The following is a 20472-nucleotide window of genomic DNA, read 5'->3' on the forward strand; positions in this document are numbered from 1 at the left end:
ATAAACTGTTCTTTGTTGAAGGAGAAACGTTTTTTAAGAGCTATGTGAAACATTATTTAATAAAAAACATGATCGTGGGAAATTAAACATTTAATTTGTGCATCAGCACATTTTAGTCAAACCGCTTTCTAAGCAATGCTGCTTTAAACAGTTTTGATGTCTAGTATGTGTAAGTGTGGCTAGTTACTACAGTTTGCACATTTTAAAATGTTATTCTGTTTAAGTCTGCACGTTAGTATCACCTATATTTTAACTATATTATTTTGCATTTTGCTAAACTTCTCTTCAGATTAAAAGATATTCTCAAAACTTTATAGCAACACCTATGTCCCAACCTGCTGCCTGCATGTCTGAGTAATGCGAAGGGTGCTTTACACCCACACCAACTGCATGCATTATGTTTACCTACTTCTAATTCTGTCAAGGAGTGTGAATTTCCTAAAATAAAGTTTGAAACATGGACCCTGAAGGATAGGGAAGGTATTAAGCAGTGAGGCAAGCTTGACAATCTGAAGGCAAAGAATAAGAGACCTGAAAAGCCTCACAGAGATGGCTCCACTTCTACTGGGAAAGTGCCATCAACCTAAAAGGACCCCCACCGTTCCAGAGAGAGAGGAAGTCAGATAATCGTGATAAATCCAACAAAAAAATGGAAATAGTCTTTCTCGCTGACGATGACCCCAATATGTTTGCTGTAAGTGCTTGACATCAATGACAAGACACTGTCACCATTCTACTAAGTCTTCAACATCAAGACACTCAAAGCACCCAATGTGGTCTCCTTAATCGAGGTCAAAGAACTCCAGATGCTGCCTCTCATTCACTGTCAATTCGGACTGTTGATGCTGCAGCATTTTTCGATGGTACTGCCAAAATCACTCGCGATTGACTTTTTGCCATGGCCTTCCTTAAAAGAGATTGATACTGTTACCCATTACTGATCTATCTCTATAGCCGCCAGGGCCTCTTCCTATTGGCATCCCAGCTGTTTTCCAACTGCAGATTCCTCTACCACCTCTTAGTCTGCCACAGCCTCCTTGAATGGTTTTATGACCGACGTTAATGTCACAAATTAGAAAGATGCAAATGCCATCACTACATTTTCAAGTGCCTCATTTTCCTTTGAGATACCTGGTTTCTCAACACAGCACGAAGTCTGCAAGATCTCCAACAAAAGTGTCTCCAGTGGACGATATATCCACTTTTCAAGATGTTCTGACAAGAGTAGGGTGAAATAAATCGTCCCTATGGAAGCACAACAGACAGTCTGTATTTATGGAGAGCCTCCAAGCAAATGCCTTTCCAAGGCTCTTCCTTCCTTTGGTTGTAGGCTTCTTAGAGTCCGCAAAGGGTAGCTACACTTTGACTGCTTAAGCGCTAAAGAAGTATAAAACACCTCAGTACGATCTAGATTTTATGAAGTCAGGTCCCAAACCCTATTCATCCAATCCTGAAACCTCTGCACTATGCAAGCGGAAAAGCAAGAGGATGGGTACTGAAGGAACAAAGATGTTTAAAATAGCGGGTACATCCCTAAAGAATTCCAGAACCACAAAGCTCCTTAAACGTTATGGCAGTGAAAATCAGGACAGCCTAGTTTCCTGTGTAGGAGGCCTTCTAAGGCAGCTTGGCAAGATTTGAAGAAATGTTGTGCAAAGGCTGACCACCGAAAATATCAGAATCTTCCTTTTTCAGGCTCTCATTTGTTTGGTTAGCATAGGGATGAAGAGATGTCTGGAATTAAAAATTAAGCTGAGGCAGTCAAGATGGTTGTCCTAGAAGAGAGAAGAAAGTTCAAGTTCCGGTGTAAACATAGGAACCATTGCTACTTCCCTGGGAGTTTTCATTGCCCTGGCTAGCCCTACCGGCAGCATCAACTACTGGGCAAGAGACACCCCTATCACAGGAAGAGCTTTAAGAATAAGACCGCTCAGTCACTGCCTCTCAACATTTTATGGCATTAGCCCCTTCAAAACTGCCAGTCACTCCTTGATACTACCCCTTGTCCACTACATCCCCTCCACTCATAACTCCAGCAGGGGGAGTAGTATCTTTTCACCTGGAAGACTAGGATAAATACTAGTATGCTAACTAGTATTAAGCATCACAACTTGCTATGCTTCGAATCAATACCACCCCCAATTCAACCAAAGCAACCCTGATGTTTCAGTTAATCATACAGAGAAAGGAAACTTCCTTACTGTTAGGAAGCATATATTTGTACCAGTACCCTCCCCCACCCCCCACAAAGGAGAAATGGGATCTATGTTCAAGATATTTCTGATTCAAATAAAAGGCCTAAAAAAGGTAATTTAGACCAATATAACATTTATGAAAGGCCAACAAATACATTAAAAAGGAAACATTTCATATGTTTGCACACCAGCAAATGTTCCCCCGTTTCATTCCAACGATTGGCTGTGCATCATCAAGATGCCTACTTCCACATTCCAGTATGAAATATGTTAGGTTTATTATAGCAAAAACCCACCATCAGTATGCAGTGCTTCCTTAAACCAGCCGCTCAAATCTTTTCAAAATGCATGTCAGTAGTGGCAGCCTACCTTCGACATCAGGTATTATTAGTTTACCCATACCTAGGTAATTGGCTTATAAAGACATTCAGCATACACAAAGTCGAACAGAACATCCAAATAACATAGTCTACATTATTCACCATAGTCTGCAAATGCATTTTCAACAATTGGTTAAATCTCCCTTTTAGGTGTTCTCCAGGCATCAGTCTGAATCAGGCAGATTTTTAGCAGTTCCTCTGTGCGCTGATAGGCAGCGCATGTGATTACACACTGATGATGTCCCATTCTAGAAATTATGTGAAGGGCCTATAGCGGTGCCACTCCCGCATGCTGACTGAAGTTCTTTTCTTTCTGCACCACCAGATGTGGATCCGGAGCTACCTCACATGTCTGTGAGAACCTTACCTCATTCAAACAATGTCAATGTGCAAGGGAAATGTCACCTTCCAAAGTGATATAGGTTTTAAATTTTGCAAGGGCTATCGTACATATATATCTGTGACAGATGCTCATCATTTTTGCCTGCGGTCAAGTCACGTCTGTTAGGTCTGCAGTACCGAAAGACTCTGCAACAAGACTGATCCAAGATAAAGGTTTGGTCTTCGTCCTGTTGCAGATTGGGAAGTTGCAGGGGTTTTTCCAGAGGTCGGTCTTGATCTTGATCAAAGTTGTTGGGTACTTTTTTTTAATACCTTTGTTTTTCAGAGTTTGTAGTGTTTGCATAAAATACAGTCAATACAGACACTGGAGTGAGCTTGGAGTCACAACATTTAGACTCAGAGTAAGCAACGTAGAAAGGACATTGTCAGCAGCAGTTGGGCCCATCCCAACAGTAGCAGCCAAGGCTGCTTTAATATCCATTGTCTGTACTAATATCCACATCTGATCCTGCATCATTGCCTTCATATGATTGAAACTGCCCCAGCACCAATGCCCTTGTTGCAATATCTTTCTGGGCTTTTTCATCACATCTAGCTAACGTAATGTTTTGTTCTTCAGCCCAATCCAGGACATATTGGACGCACATTTCTACCTGAGATGGTCATGTACCCATCCAACAAATGGCCACCCTTCTTCTTCTAAGGAGAAGGGCAAGTTACACAAGTATATAGAGCATTTTGCAGCCTTTAAGCTTGGCCACCATACTCAACAAGCATGACTGTGGCGTAACTGGGATCCAAAGGCCTGTAGGCGCTTTGATCTGTGGTACCACTTCCCTCCAATACGCCATGACTTTTCTGCATGCCACGGCCAAATGTAGGAAGGAGGCCCTGTTCTCCCCGCTTCTGGGCCGACTTCAATTTTGGTCCGAGATATCTTTAAGCAATTCTGCCTCGCATGCATTTCAGGCCCTCAGTAATGGCTTTGTGAGATCTGCCCTGGATGGCTCATACCAGAGCGATATCAAGCTGCGTCCCTCACCCCAACAGAGAAGCCCACACAATAACTCTTACAGTCCTGGAGTAACTGGAAATGTGTTCCACAACTTTCACAGTATTCTCTAGTTTTGCATAGTGCAGGAACTGACCAGCCCCCAATTGAAAGGTATCCTGTGCCTCTTGATAAGTAATAATGACTGCTTCAGGGACAGGTCTGTGTCAACTGTATGAAATGGAGCTAAATCCCAAAGCCACAGCTTCGATGAAAGGGTGCTTTTTGGAGGGCTTCTGTAACTCCAGTGGAATTCCTCCAGTCGTGCTTCGTAGTAAATGATTCTCCCAATTGTCTGCATCTGCTTGCCATTTAGCCACATATTGTAAGTGTACTGCATAGTAGTAATGTAACGTGGCAGGTAATGCTAGTCCTGCATCTTCCATTTGTCTTTAATATTGCCAAAGCTACAGTGTCAACACCAAGGAAATCATCAAGCTGTCCAAGCTTTCAAGCACATCCAGATCTATGAGGCACAAAGAATTTTGGACCGCATAGAGGCAACGCGTAAGTAAGACCATCTTGAGAAAAAGTCACTCTACCCATAACAAAGAGGGAAATTGTGTTCCTGAACCGGACTGACCCTCAGAGGCCTTCCAGTACCCTCTCTTTGTTACAGCGTGTCTGTCGTAACCAAGTATGATCCGTCATAATTCCTACTACCTAAAGCTGTTGGTCTCCCATCGGAAACCAAGCATCGGCATGCACTCTCTAGGGACTTCCTCCATTCCCCACCCAGGGGAATAAAAGCATCTTACAGTGATTTTATGGTGATTAACCTGTAGACCAGGGACCTCTTCAAAAGCCGCCATATGTTGCATCCGATTACTTACTGTCTCCCTTTGAGAGCGGACATAGAACATCATCCGCATATGGCTATATGATGTGCAGAGAAATCCCCTAACCTCTCGCCGCAGTAGGACCGATGGGGGCTTCAATGCCAAAGCAAAGAGCAGCGGCGATAGGGGAAACCCTGACGGGTGCCTTTCCCCACCGACCAGTTTTCTGACACCAAATTACTCACTCAAATCCTGGCCAGTGGTGCTGGGTACAGTAACCACACCCAGTCATGGAAGGAGTGTCCAAAACCCATTTCCTACAGCATAGCCATTAAATTCACCCTTTCAAAGGCCTCTTCCAGGTTGATAGCCACCAGCACCATTTCCTGCTCATCGCCTGTGCCTTCATGTAATACGTGTGAGTATTAAAGGGGTAGGCCCTTAAGAACTCAGGACCTGGGTCCATGAAACAGTACAAAATAGGGTTGGTCCGAGTTGCAAATTTGTAATAACATACAGTTCAAAAAATATTTAATTGAACACACAATCATCAACTTGAAGATGATTAAATGGAAGTAAGATTTTTACAAAATTAAATTATTCAATTCAGTTTCATTGGCATTTATTCATGCAAAGTCAAGGTTTGATCAAATTGCAGCCAATAGTTCATCATGAAAAACGTAAAGATTACAATGTAATTGTGAAATCATTACATTCAATTATAGAATCAAGTGCTCTCGGTGAAGAAGGGAGGGGTAAGTGAAAGGTGAGAGGGACAGGGTAAAGGTGTAGTGACATCTTCATAACATCATGTTACAGTTGTAAAAAACCTTTACAGTCAAATTAATGAGCAACGGTTCCCAAAATACATCACACATAGAGAGCGAGAATCAATCTCATATTTAGATCCTATGGTGTGTGGAGAAAAAGGCGTAGTTCTACGTTTCGACCCCTGATTACGCGAAAGGGTTGGTTCAAGCCTCATGTTGGGGTCTTCATCAGGAAGGTAGGGAGAGCATCAAAGAACGGATGCAGTTCGCCGTCAGAGCGGTAACCCGTTAAGGAGGTCCCGTTAAAAGTAAGAAGCCATTCATGGTCCCAGGCGTGAGGAATGATCCCACAGCATACTTTGGTCTAATATCTGCGATCACGTCGCACAAAAACTTCTGGAGCTTTGACAAGGCCCCTTCACAGACGGTACAGATGGCGACCGTTCTTTGATGCTCTCCCTACCTGTAAATGTATTTCAGCCCCCTTGCGCTGTCCCCCGCTGCACCCACCCTACCACATTTTGTTTACATCAGCCGCTACTGTTGACTCTTAGAGCAGTAAATTCCATCTGCCTCCTGGGGCCATAGTCCCACGCCTAGTCCTACGCTCAAGTCCTTCGAGGCGTTCCTAAAAATCTCCAATCTCACTTCTCCCAGACAGGTGCGTTGCGGCCAAGTTCATGACCTGTTGTGGCATGGACACCATGTGTCAACCGGTTTTTCAGATGATGTCAAGTCTTCCCTAATAGACATGCTCTTTTATGGGACTCGCCTGTTTGGCGGCAAGAGAGATTCTGCTATTGAGTTTAAGGAAACTAGGACCACGGCCCGCTGCCTCTGATTACCTACCCCACCTTGCAAACCAAATCAACCCTTTTGCTCCTTTTGTGGCTTTGGTAGAAGCATCCCACACAGTCAGCGAATACAACCTCAAGAAGGTGCTCAGCAGTATTGCAGTCGCGACCGTGGGGCCCCCTGCGGTCAAAGCCAAAAGCCACTCTCCCTCTTGCAGTGCAGCCCTACCTACCAGACCCCTTTAGCGTGCCCTTAGTGGAGCACTGTCACTTGGTGGAGGCAGAATTCGACAATCCTTGCCAGGTTGGAATGCCATAACATTAGACAGATGGGTCCTGCAAATTATTTGTAAGGGGTATGCTCTACCCTTCCTTTCCACACTGCCGCACATTCCACCACCCCTGCCGACCAACTGCTGAAGGAACATCTGTCCATTTTGAGGTAGGAATTGCTAACTTTAGTGGCCAAATGGGCTATCAAGAGAATGCCCATGCCAAAAGTAGGATGTGGTTGTCACTCCCACTACTTTCTGGTGCCCAAGAAGGACAGAAGCCAGAACCCTATTTTAAACCTGTGCACTCTCAATGCCTTTCTTCATAAGGAAAGATTCAAAATGCTCACACTGACCTAGGTCTTGTCTGCGCTTGACCCTGGAAACTGAATGATGATGATGGGCCTGTAAAATGCCTATTTCCATATACCCGCCCTGCAGGCGCATTGACACTACCTGCAGTTTGTGGTGGAACAAGAGCATTTCCAGTTCATGGTGTTCCCTATAAGCCTCACAAGTGTCTGTCGAGTGTTCACAAAAGTGATGGCGGTGGTGGCAGCATACCTTTCGAGGCTAGGGGCCCCAGTCTTAACCTACCTCGATGACTGGCTGTTGAAGGCGGACTCACTACAGTAAGTTGTTAGCTACCTCCAGACAACGGTTAACATCCTGTCATCTTTGGGTTTCACGATCAATGCTCTGAAGTCACATCTGACTCCTTCTCATACCGTCCCTGTATTCTGAGCTATTCTGGACCAGGTTAAGTTTCCAGCCTTTCCTACAGAAAGCGATACAAAAGGGGATGATGGACGGAGCGTTTGAACAAATCAAACACTCACCCCCAGTCAACTACAGAAAGGCTCTGGATCTGCATCACTCAACCTCGGTCCTGGATTTCCCTATCACTGTGTCTCTCTCCTGAATTTTATTGAGGTTGACTCTGTGGCTGATGGCCTCCTGCTTCCTGCTTGTCAAACATGCCAGGTGGCAATGAGGGTTCTGCAATGGAATTTGATGTCTCCACGGGCTCAACATCAACGAGACTTCAAGGGGACCACATTCAGATATCGGGGGAGACTACATACAAAAGATCTGTAGTGACAGTTGTTGAACCGCAGTTTGGTCTGCGGCAGACCCTGCTCCCTTCCCCACCCAGAGCAGGCAGTGGTGAACGATGCATCGCTTCTGGATTGGGGTGGCCATCTTGGAGAGGTGGAGGTCAGCAGCCTTTGGTCTCCTGTGCTTCTGAAAATGGAGGGACCACAAAGGCATTTTCCTGGTGGTGATCCACCTGGCATGATCGTTGAATGCTAAGGCGTACGAGCTCAGAGGTTGATGCTTACCAGATCTCGAGTGGATGTTACACCCAGTGTTGGCACAATTGTCCCTTCGCCAAATGGGAAGAACCTTGGCTAGATCTGTTCACCACCACCGAGAACACACAATGTCAGCACTTCTGCTTGTTGGAGTTTCCAAGCCATCTCTCGCTTGGATACGCGTTCCACATAGAGTTAGTCTTGGGGCTCCTGTATGTCTTTCCCCTGATACCACTCCTGCCCGAGTTCTCAAGAAGATCAGGAGCAGCTGGGCCCAAGTTATCTTAGTGGCTCCGGATTGCACCCAGAGGATATGGTATGCAGAACTCCTGTGCTTGAGCATCCATCCTCCCTTAGGCTGCCCCCCAGGAGACATACTGTTGCAGCAGCACGGCATGGTTCTGCACCTAGGCCTGCGTAATCTGCATCTCCATGCTTGGTGGTTAGTAATCTTGACAGCCAGTTGTCCCTCGACACAAACTGTAAATGGCTGTTGTTTCGGACAAATGTGTTGCTTGGGTCAACACAGCAGATAGACCCCCTCCAGGCAAAGATATTTGACGTTTTGTTTTTTGTTCTGTCCCCAGTCCAGCAAGACTTTGCTGTGGCATAGTTAAAGGGTACCTTTTGACTCTTTCAGGCTTTTTTTCGGTGCCGTATCCACTCATTATTTCAGTCTCCTTTTGTTATGCACATTTTTGAAAGGCTTACATAATTTGTTTCCTCCCTCTCCCTTTGTCATGCCGCAGTGTGCCCTTAACTTGTTCTTCACATATCTGACGAGCACTCCCTTTTAGTCGCTTCACAGTTAACTCTTGCAGCTTCCCACGTGAAAGACTGTGTTCTTCGTCACTATAACATCGGCACGGCATGTAAGGAAACCTCCGGCTCTCTGTGTTAACCCACCATACACCACCTTTTTCCCAGACACACTGGTTTTGTGGACACAGGCAAGCTTGCCTAAGATCTCTCTCTCTCTCTCCTCAAGGAGAGACTCCACCTTTTTGACCCCAAGAGAGCACTCAGCTTTTATATTGTACCAATTAACACCAAGAGGATGATCAGCTCTTTGTGGGGTTCTCTGGAGTGAAAAAAGTAAAGGCTGTGCAGGAAAAAACTATTTCCCACTTTGCATTAGGATCTGTTATGCATTGGCCAAAAAGCAGCATCCAAAAGAAATGTGTGCTCTTTCTACAAGTGCCAAAGCTTCTAGTACTGCCTTATCCAGGACATTTGCCAGGGAGGTATCTGGGTGTCCCTCGTAGTTTCACAATACACTACTGTCTGGACAGTCTGGTATGTTGAGAGGGGTATATTGCCCACTCCGTCCTGCAAGAGTTTCTGGCTTGCGCCAATTCACAGATCCATGTCCAAGTAGGTACTGCTTTTGCCATCTATTCAAAAGGTGAGGAATCTGTGGATAGATGTCTCTATCTATCAGAAGAATAAGTTACTTGGCTTTGATATGGCTCTTTCTGGCAGAGGCTCTATGTAGCTGCAGTCTTCGCCGACTCCCATCATCCATGTTCTGTGATTCGACTCTATCCAGTAATAAAATATCATGCGTAGCAATCCGCACACTGGTCACAAACAATTTGCTGCTGTGAAACTGTGTACTGCACGTTATTTCTGCAGCACAACTGTGTCAGTGCGGAGCCACACGTCACCACCTACAGGCGCACAGAGGTACTGTTGAAAAGTTTCCAGATCCAGTCTCATGCCTGGGAAATACTCAAAAGGTGAGGAATCTGTAACTAGAAAGAGACTACCAGAAAAAGGGTTACAGAAGGTATGTAACTTGTTCTTCAGTTTCGATGAAATGTGAGAGTAACACTACGCACAGTACAAGGAGATATATTTTCTTCAGAGAAGATTCATCAACTCGGGAGCCATGCCATCTTCGACTAAAGATATTAATTCCAACAAAGTTTCAAATCTCCTGTCCACTGCAGTCCAGACTTTCGCATTTTAGTTGTCCCCTCTGCAAGACATTATATGAGACCTCTCCAGCAGTGCCTGGATGATTATTTGTTTTCAGAATAAAACCAGTTGGGGTGACACACTCCTAATTTCAATATCTACAAAGCAGTTTTTCCTGTGATGATGTAAGGGAGAAAACCTACGGATCTTCTAGCAACAATTATTGTGACAGATGCCTCTCTTCCTGGATGAGGAATGCAGAGCAACAGTTGTAACGATTACCCTTAGTTTCATGCTCGGAGAGTAGTGAGCAGAGAGCGATAGGTAGTGGGTGTACGAATTAGGGAATCTGGAGCTGTGAACCACAATATAAACATTTACCGTGCTTGCTGTCTTGGTAACCCTAATAATAGCAATATACCTCATATATCCTGTGGTCATAGCTCATGTACTATTTCTTAGAGTGCGACAATAAATGTTTTTAAACATACATGTGTTATTAGTACAGATCCTCGAGTATGACATTTTAAGTATGAAAGGTGTGTTTTCTGAATATCACTGCGTGTCTGAGAGAGGGACTGTTTCATTTACTAGAGTGTGGATCTTCCCTCATTAATCGGGCCAGGGTACAGGTCTGCCTTATAAGAGGACCTATCTTCCTCATGCGTAGCATATTGAACTCTGTCCTTGTGTTAAAGGATCTAAACCTGTAGAGTAAAGGTACAGCCCTAAGATACGTAACGGCTGTAGCAAATTGCCACCGCAACACTACCCCTATTTGCTCCTCATTTGCACCCCCACCACACATGGTAGCAATTTAAAAAATGCAACTTAACAAAGAAAGTGTAAAGTTGCTTTTTTTAGATGGCCCAGCAGCTGCCATTTGCTGCTGGATGCTTTGCTAGAACGAATACACTCACACACATGTAAAATGTTTTCTTTGTTTGTTTTTTAATTTACATATGTAAATGACGTTTGCCATATTAGATTGGTAAGTAAAAAGAAAATGGGGCCCGCATCTTCTACACAGCTTGCATGCATATTTATGCAGGCACATGCATAAGTCATAACACATGCACATGTCTACAGAATGACATAGATGCCAACACCCATTGATTTATTTTAGAAAGGTTGAAATATTTACATTATTGAACTGAGATTGTCTAGAGAATTTAATAGATAGGAAAATCAGACAACTAATTCGGTTTATTTTTTGTCCCTTGTGAAATAAACCCTTCACAAGAAGGATCTTTAGAGGGAAAAACCAGCCAGGCCGCCCTCCACACAATAATCACAAATACAACAAGGGCCTGCCAGAGACTGGAGGTAGATATCCTCACGACATAAGCCTTTCCACTGAAAAAATCTGCTTACCCTCCTAAAAAGCCAGGACCTTGTTGTATTTGTGGGCCTTGTGAAATAATGCAAGGCAATTGAGTTTTTTAAAGCTATTTCTATTAATCCTCATTGTACTTCACTTATCACAGAGCTCTGCGCCATTTGCACGTTTTAAAATGTGTGTCATTTATTTATAAACTGAATTAATCAAATTACGGACTATGTTTTCTAATGGGTATCTGGTCAACTGCATGCTAATTTCTTTGTGACTGTTTAACAATTCATAGTATTGCATTATTGAATTAATCCCTATGGACCTTTGTGACATTGTTTCACATTAGTTGTTAATCATCTTTGAAGGATATTTTCAGATAAGGTTTGGATTATAAGTAAATTCACTGGATTATTGTGCCATTGATTGTTGTGGACCAAAGCTTTCTTGGGACAAGTTTGTTGTTGAAGCCTTTTTTATGATTATCAGTGAAGATTTTATGATTCAGAAGGAAATGTTACTTGTTAACCTAGTTGTGCATCATTGTAATAGTCACTGAAGCCACAAATGATCACCCTGCTTCCCTCTGATCTTTCCATTCTCAGCAGCAAATTGTGATTCAGTTAAAATAAAAATTATGCGTATCTCCCTCGAAAAACCTGAATCTCTGTGGTGACAGCCAGCCAAAGCATGAACAGAGTTTGAATCTACTGGCTCCTTAAAAAAGTAGTGCACATTTTTCACTAACGTGTACCGAGGTTAGGCTTGCATGTGGATAATGACCGCTTTCATCTCCAAAACAACTTGTCAGTTATCAACTTTATTCGGTCATTAGACCTTAAAAGCACAATAAAAAATCCCATTTGGGGAATAACGCCTGACATTAAAATCATATTGTAATCAAGTTGTGGTTACTGCTGTGGTTGTGGTTACTATGTGACCCTTTGTCATAAAACAATTATCAAATATCAAACAGCCACTATTATAACATTTCAAACAATCAAGAAGAAATGTTCTAAATAGAATCTCATCTAAAAATATCACTTTACAATGGAATGGTATTGCAATCAGACTGAAAGAGCTATACCCCCGTTTGCATATTAAAATCTTGTCTAAAATATGTCACTTTGCTATAAAATCGTATCAACAACATGCTATGCTTGTCATGCCACCTGTAACTTAATGCAATTTTAAAATATTAGGCAGTCAAAACCAGATGTTTATTTTTAAAAACACGATCACTCCTTAAATCACAATGCATATTTAATTCTCAATTTCATAGCTTGGGTAATAAAATACAGGACTGAGCTGCATGTCAAAGGAGACTCAAGGCTCTGGAGGAAAAGCAAACCCTACTGATGATTAGTGAAATATCTTCCGCTAAGAATTGGGCAGAAAAACTATATTCTTTAAGTGGGATACAGGGAACAGAAGAGAATAAAGTGCTTGGTTGACTGGTGTAACTTCTCACCATATGGGCAACACGGTAATGAGTGAAACAAAGTGCCTGTAACAGGAAAGGCCACTAGAAAATGTATCTTATTCCCTCTAAGCTGTGTGAGGTCAAATCTAAGCTCTGGCGCCTTTACCTATGTTAAATAGGGCCCCATGCCATTGGTAATTGACAGTGGCACATATGATTGGACCGTTACAAGGCCCCTTACTTTCATAAACCTGACGTCCTCTTTGTGTGTGAGAAACTTTACCTTGACCTGGTTCTTAAAAAGTTGACTTATCCTATCCTTCAAAAAGGTTTTCAATTCCAGATCTCAAAGAGTATTTTTAATATACTGAGCCAAGGGATGGCTATCAAGTTGCTCTGCTCAGGATAATATTCCACTATTCTTTGTGAAATGCCCAATTCAGGAATGGACCGAATTTTTATCCACCGTTGAATAGGAGCCAGGCATACTGGGTCTTACAAAAAGCCTACCTCCAGTTTGTTATGAGTTATGAAACTTGTGCTAGATTTAGGGATCCCTAACAACCTATTTAAAAATGTATTCTCTGACCCCTGTACGGTCTTCACTGTTGTGCATCCCCAGACACCTGCCCTATATGTACCCGCGCTAAGGATTTTGCTTTTATAAAGCATGATCATTTCTTTTAGGGGCTTGTGCCCAAATTTCCTAGTGAGCCTAAACATTGATTCACAAGAGGCCTTCACCCTCTGGGACTCCAGGCGTATTACTCATTCCCACTGCATATTCTCATTACACATGAGATCTAGGGAATTAAAATCCTTTGTCTTTAAAATTGGGGTTTCCCCAACAGAGAATTTTTTCGACCTGCTATTTTTTGGGCCGCAGGTCATGACGAAGGAATTTTGTGACTCACTTTAAGCTCTAGCCCATGCAGAAAATTATTAAAACCATCTTAAAGTAATTGTAGTCCATTTTGCGGTACATGCAATTAAAACCACGTTATCCAAGTACAATAGTACTGGGTCTAAGCAGGAGCTAATTTTAGGTATATCACATGTTCAAGAAGCTACTAAGGTGTCCAGGCCATTGATGTATGCTAAAAATTAAAAAAGGTGCCAATATACAGCCTTGTCTAATGCCACAATGGACTTGAATAGGGGGCGAGTGAGCTCCACGTTGAGTATAACGAACCCTCATGTGGTTAACTTGGTTTAGGCTTTTTAAAATATGCAATAAAGGGGGATCAATCGCTGCCCGGCCTATGATGTCCCCTCTAGACAATATTTATGGAAAAGAAGTATTACTGAGACCCCTCACACAGGACCGAATATGTTTATGACCATCAGTTAAGATTCATACAATACAGAACTAGGATTGCAAGTAAGTAAGACTTTCTTCCCTGTCGCCTTAAAGATGTCTGAGGTTGTACCGGTCTATTACCTTAAAGTCAGAAACATTTTTAAGGTAATGTTTGATTTCTTAGGGTAAGAGTTACTCCGACCTCATTGACGTTTGGAGTTCTGATAAGAAATTACCTATAATAGATAAGCTGTGCTTGATTGTAAGCATAGCATTTTCTTTAGGAACAGTTATTCATCACTATGTGTAGTGTGTGGTTGCTTGGGAAATCTATGAGAGTAATAATCTGTAATGATCTTGGAATCACTACTAGGGCGTCTATGCAAGTAATAGAATGATTGTACTTGAGATTCCATTTCCATGGCATGAATGCAGTGTCTGATAGTAAAGCATTTTCAGATATGCCCATTTACTCTTGTTGCTTAAAATGCAGTGTGTGAATGGCTGAGCGCTATGGCTTTATGAAGGAAATCTAATCAATAGGTTGCACAAACACCTGCAGTCTGACCCCTTGGAAAATGAGACATAACACATGGATACTGTATTTTCTATTTGGTAGTTGCCAATGATGGAGACAAATATGTTTGCAACACTTGGCTGTTGTAAAGTGTATGCTAATAGTTGTAGCCTGAAAGTGTTAAATATCTAATGTCATTAAAGTTGTGTTTAACATCCCTTTATTTTCAGGATAAGAGAAGTGGAAGAGTTATGCAAGGGAAGTCTTGAATCTGTTTATTCACTGTATCCAACACTCTGCCGGTTGCAGGCTCTTGGAGAGCTTCAAAACATAGGCAAGCTTCTCTCCAGGTATTTCCTTAAATTATACTATTGGAACTATGGTCAAAAATACAGATTTGTAATCTTTTTTGTGAAGTGTATTTTTGCCAGCATTGCAAAGTAATTTACAAATATGTGCTTCCAGGACTATTACTGAGGAGGACTTGTATGATGTTTACATGAAGTGGCAAAAGCAATCTCAGCTCCTCAGGGACAGTGATTTCAGCTTCCAAGAGCCGATAATGGCCTTACGAACGGTTATGCTGGAGGTCCTGCTGCAAAAAGAAAGCAAGAACTCTACACGAGAGTGCATTAAAGAAATACTCACCAAACATTTAGTGGAGTTTTCACAACTGGCACGGACTGCCAGAAATACTCAGGTAGGATGAACAAAGCCAGAAAATATGACTGAGTAATTTTTATTCTAAGACAAGATTGATTCTTCCATAGTCTCACATGAAACTTGCATGTTCTTCCATGTCAAACTGGAAATCCTTGAAAAGACTCAAACGTTATTGAACAGTATTTAGGCTTAAGCGAGATATTAATTCCAAGTCTAACTTAGAGATATTTTTCAAAGATCATGTTCTCCTATGAAAGAGACGAGCCTTGTTAAACTTCTTTTTTATACCTTTTTCTTGCATATTGAACAAAATCAGACAAGTGAGAGTTGAAATGGATCCCATGAACTTCATGGCCGGCTCTGTGCAGGAATTTGGCTTTCATAAAGTACTTAAAGGTTTTATCACTGTTTTCTCCTGTTTCTATTCCCTCAGCAGAGTATTTATCCTTTTACTATCCAACCCGGTCTGTGACCCTGGAAAATTCTGACACACTATATCCTAGTGCTCGCAGCTCTGGGAAAAGGTGGTGCTGTTTGTTTTAGGGCATTGCACTGGCACCAGTTAATATTAAACACGGTTATAAAACCCTAGTAGATAAATGGTTCCACCCTGAACTAGCCCTTTCAGTTCTTTCTGTTCCTAGGTGTTGGAACTTCGGAATGTGCTACGGAGCCATGTTGTACAATTCCTATGATCATTCTAGTGTATATTTATTTGTTTTAATGTTGTATTCCTTTTCAAAATGAGTAATGGGTCTTTGGGGGTTAAAGATTTGCAAAGCTAAAGAACGGTGATGGATTAAACCCAGATCAGTTGACTGGGGGTGAGTGTTTGTATTGTCAACGCTCCGTCCATCACCACCTTTGGTTTTTCTTTGGTTAAAGATTTGCAACAGATGCAAAAAATATAATACAGAACTCTAGCGACTGCTATATATGAGCCAGTTGGAAATCTATGGATTTTTTTCTGTGGGATCTTGATAGCCCTCGCAGTTTGGGAATTGACTTGTTTTCTCCACCCAGATCTGTTGACCAGGTTGTCACCATGGAAATATGAAGGAAAAAGATGGAAATTTCAGTGTAAATCCTTAGCTTTAGAATGGACATATTCCGAGAAAGCAACAAACCCTTCTGTGAACTCAAAAGATAGGCTTGAGCTGGTTTAGGAATCACTCATCGGGCAAGTCTGTGGTGAGGATTCATGGACAGGCATTTGAGCATAACGCAGGTTCTTTGATATAGATGGCTCTGGTCTGCCTCTATGATTTAACTCCAAACTTTAAAGGGAGAAAGTTTGTCAGTAATTTTTAAATCAAAGTTGTGTTTGACTTCATTGGCTGCACCATGCTCTTTTTACAGTAGAGGTCCAGTTATTTACTGCTAACCTGGCTTTTGCAAGCTCTGTAACGCTAAGAATTGATGAGTTTATGAGCAATTTACCCTATCATCCAGCGCTGGAGCTTGACGTGGCACAAAGGGCCAAAGCGAACATTGGTTTTCCAAGACAATGTGAACTGACTTAGGCCAGAGGTTATTCATTGCCCCGTTAAAGTGCCATCTGCATCGATAACCAGGCACAAGGTTCAGAGTGAGGATTGATCCAGAAATAGTGAAGTAAGTTCATAGAAATATTAAGAATTATCTTTAGAAAAACATTTAATAGTTGGTTGTCATGTCAGTTTCTCTTCGAGCAGACGGCATTATACAAAGCCTAAAAGGAATAATGTATTGGAAGTGAATCTGTACCCACAGGATGTCAAATGGTTGTGCACTAAACCAGAAAAGTGGCATCTTTCTGAGGTTGCTAGTTCCTGCATAGCTCATGTAAAGAATGCTTTGTCTCACGAAGTTGATGTCCATTTAAAGGTGTCACATATCCCAAATAAAGGAGCAGAAGACGATGGCACTATTTCTCCTATTTGATGAGGCTTTTGAAAATTGTATTTAATTTATTTGGGTGAAGCCTAGTTTGGCTTATACTACCTACTTGACAATTTTTAGGAAATCTAGGTCTACTGTGAGAGGCTCTTTATTGTAAGAATGCAGTAACTGACTGTGGTGATGCATTCTCTGAAGGCCTAAAAGAGGCCTAATAATGCATAGATTTTGCGTCTGGAGCTTAGTGTATTTCCCATGCTTCAGTGGTCTTTAGATGTGTCACGACAACCAGTCATTTGGACCACTGCCAGGGTCACTCTTACTGAGGAACTTTTTCAATTCTTTGAAACAGGTGATAAATAGTGGCCTGAGTTCTTTGAAGTAGTTTACCAAGAGAGGTTTCCTTTGCTAAATGGATGGCCTCTTCTTTAGCTATAAGGAATTGTTTATGATAAGGGTTTCTGGTCCTTTACTGTGGGGCTATTTGAAGAACCTGAGCATGCTCCTCAGTGATGAAAAATTGTTAAGGGAATAAGCTGGCAGTCAGATGGTAAGATGTTACCGCAGTACCTTTAGCTCCACTGCTAAGGTTAAGGTTTGGTTACACTCAATAACTTTCATGACAACACCATATACTAAAATGTATTGAGAGCAGTTGCTGGAGAAGCAGAAAACAGCTGCTGAAGTTTCAGCTATGATTTAGTGACACATGGGAAACATCTTTAATATTGCATTTAGAACATTTCAATCAGAGCAAGGGCAGATTGATACATTTCTTCTTGGAGTACTAAAGGCTGACATTAGTTCAGTGTGTTCTGGGTATAGTAAAAGTGAGATACAGACTCAATTAAAAAGAATTATGTTATACTTCATCTCACCACCTAGCCCAACTCACTGAGGCCAGTACTCAATAAATAGTTGACCAAGAGCACATTCAGAATGGTATATTTCTCACAATTGGCATTTTTAGTTCTTCACTTTGGCATCAGGTCAGCGACTGTAATGTTCAAAAAGGTGCTGGCTGTGGTGACATTCTATCTATGGCTGCATGAGATGCATTGGTTTCTGTGTTTTTTTTTAACCAATTTGTATTTATTTTATGGTCATAATATACACATCATACAATGCCATCTGAGAAGGACATTAGTACAGGTTGCCAGAAATAACGAATATCAGTCTATGTCAGGAGCACATGGTTCAATATGATAGAAACTTAATATCACAACAAACTAAGCCAAATAACAGATCACGTTGACATTGTAAGCATTGATAATGTCCTCATATTTAATGCCTTACAGTACTGTTGTGAGGTGCGTGCCGTGATATTGTGTGCAAAAAAAGACATAGGCAGTAGTCAACATCTTTCAATATTTGATTCCAGAGCTCTACCTTCCCTCTCACTCGGGAAATGGAGATAGCAGGCATCCTACTCATCAACCGTAACAGGACAGTAGTATTGCCGCACTGAATCTGTCTTACCCTATGTAGGACAGTAAAAAAAGGACAATCGTCATTAGTTTGAAGGTAGTGCTGAACAGAACAAAAATTAGTCAGGCGTCCGGAGAAGAATGGGTAGGGACCAGTGAATCATCAAGGATCCTTGGGTACACAAGTGAATTAAATTACTTCAGCGTGATGAGTCTGGGAGGGTTCTGCTGATGCAGGCGGTGTATAGGAATGCCTGGTGGTCAATACGAATTTGAATTGGAAGAGTCAAGCGAGGTCGCGGAATGGCGGTCATATTCCTCCTGGGGCTGCAATGGGGAACTAAACCTCGGGGATGCAGCTAGTCGGGACGATTAAAGCTTCCCGACCAGCTGTGGCAATTTAATTCACTTGTGTACTCACGGATTCTTGATGATTCACTGGTCCCTACCCATTCTTCTCCGGACGCACTACCTTCAAACTAATGACTATTGTCCTGATGATGACCTGAAATAAATCAGGTTGAAACGCCGTCGACTACCCAGCTTAGAACTTGGGCGCTGGTGTGGTCAACCTATTTAGTCTGAATCTTAATATAGCAAACATTGTATATATTTTTTGTAAATTTTGACCACACCCCTTACCCCTTGTCGCCGTTCACGCTGCTCTCGTCACCCTTGTGTCACTGCGCCGTTCACTATCACATGATTCAAAAAGGGGGTGGTGATGGACAGAGTATCTGAATTAAGCAGAACACTCCTACCCAGTCAAAAGATCAGGGCTTGATCCATCACCGTTTTTTGTTCACTATCACATAGCACGCCCAGTGCTCACTTTGTGTGTTATAGTCTTTGTATAATTAATTGTACTGTAGTGCTACTTACAATATAATAACCTTTTTCACTCTACTTTCCTCGTTGTGATCTCCCTTCCTTTGCCCCCCGCCTTTTTATGATTTATATCACCATGTTTACTGTCCTGTTTTAATGAACTCCAGTTGAGACATTGTTCTTTGTTGCAAACATTACCCGTACTCACCTGGGTAACGAATCCTACTCCTGTATACGTCTATTTACCCTATGTAGGGCACCAAACCGAGTTCAGTGGGCTCTGAACACTAATAACCATCACCCACCCGGGATGGGGGTATCTTGTGTGTCCTGCAGTTCTTGTAACATATTTGCCCAAAATTCAACAATTGGAACCGTACGGAAACCACTGGACTCCATGGGTTTCTGTGTTGACCTGTCTGAAATAATGAAGTCATCATAGCAGACTTTGAACTATCATTCCCAGGAATGGTCTCTCTGAATGACAAGAAAATGAAGATGCACATGTACCCATCTGTAAGTCTGACACTATGTAAAACCCCCAATTCCCATGTAACATAAGATAGAGGGAAAAAAACAAAGCTCTAGGAGATAATTTAGATCTGAAGGGCAGTCTCGCCAGCCGTAGTTAATGGAGAAGTTGAAATATATAGCTACATTGTTCACCTGTGTTGGGAATTTCAAGTTGTAATGTGAAATACTCTTTGGATGCATACTTCTGTTTTTGTTCAGTAAATTTGTATTGAGTTTTGTCACAACAGAACAGGAAAAAACAAAACAATAATAAAATAATATATAACGGTATTCACGTCGTTAAGCCGCGAGAGGGCAGAGGTTTATACATTATACATTTGTAACTGCCTAACTTTACATAACCATACATAATAATAACCATGAATGCATCTGGGTATACTCGGCAGGGTGTTTCTTGTACAAATGTGGTCTTAAGTCGTACATTCTTATCGAGTCCCTTACGTAGCTCCCCCTCAATGACATCCACGGAATAATAATAATAATAATAATAATAATACCACTGTTGGACCTGCGATGGGCAAGCCCAGCACAAAGGGGGTAGCTTGGCTCAAGTGACAAGGCAAGTGAAGGCTGTAGTGTTAAGTCGGCTCTGACCCAACAATAACTCCTTGTACATCCACACCAAAAAGAAGGACACCACACCACTGCTGTAGAAAAATACGATTCCTTTATATAAAAGTACTTTGCTGTAAATAGGGTTGACTGGGAAAGCACATATACATTTCTTTTGGTCATACAGTTCTGGTAATAAAT

General features: G+C 42.0%; 1 protein-coding gene across 1 annotated transcript in view; it reads left to right on the forward strand.

The window, feature by feature from the left end:
- ATM (ATM serine/threonine kinase) overlaps positions 1-20472 on the forward strand; it is a 1424234-nt gene that overhangs the window by 1066566 nt on the left and 337196 nt on the right. The window contains exons 45-46 of the mRNA XM_078657051.1: positions 14620-14739; positions 14855-15089. Coding sequence (XP_078513177.1) covers positions 14620-14739; positions 14855-15089 — 355 coding nt within the window. The remainder of the gene's footprint in view (positions 1-14619; positions 14740-14854; positions 15090-20472) is intronic.

Source organism: Lissotriton helveticus, chromosome 8 (assembly GCF_964261635.1).
Source record: "Lissotriton helveticus chromosome 8, aLisHel1.1, whole genome shotgun sequence".
NCBI classification, from domain to species: Eukaryota; Metazoa; Chordata; class Amphibia; order Caudata; family Salamandridae; genus Lissotriton; species Lissotriton helveticus.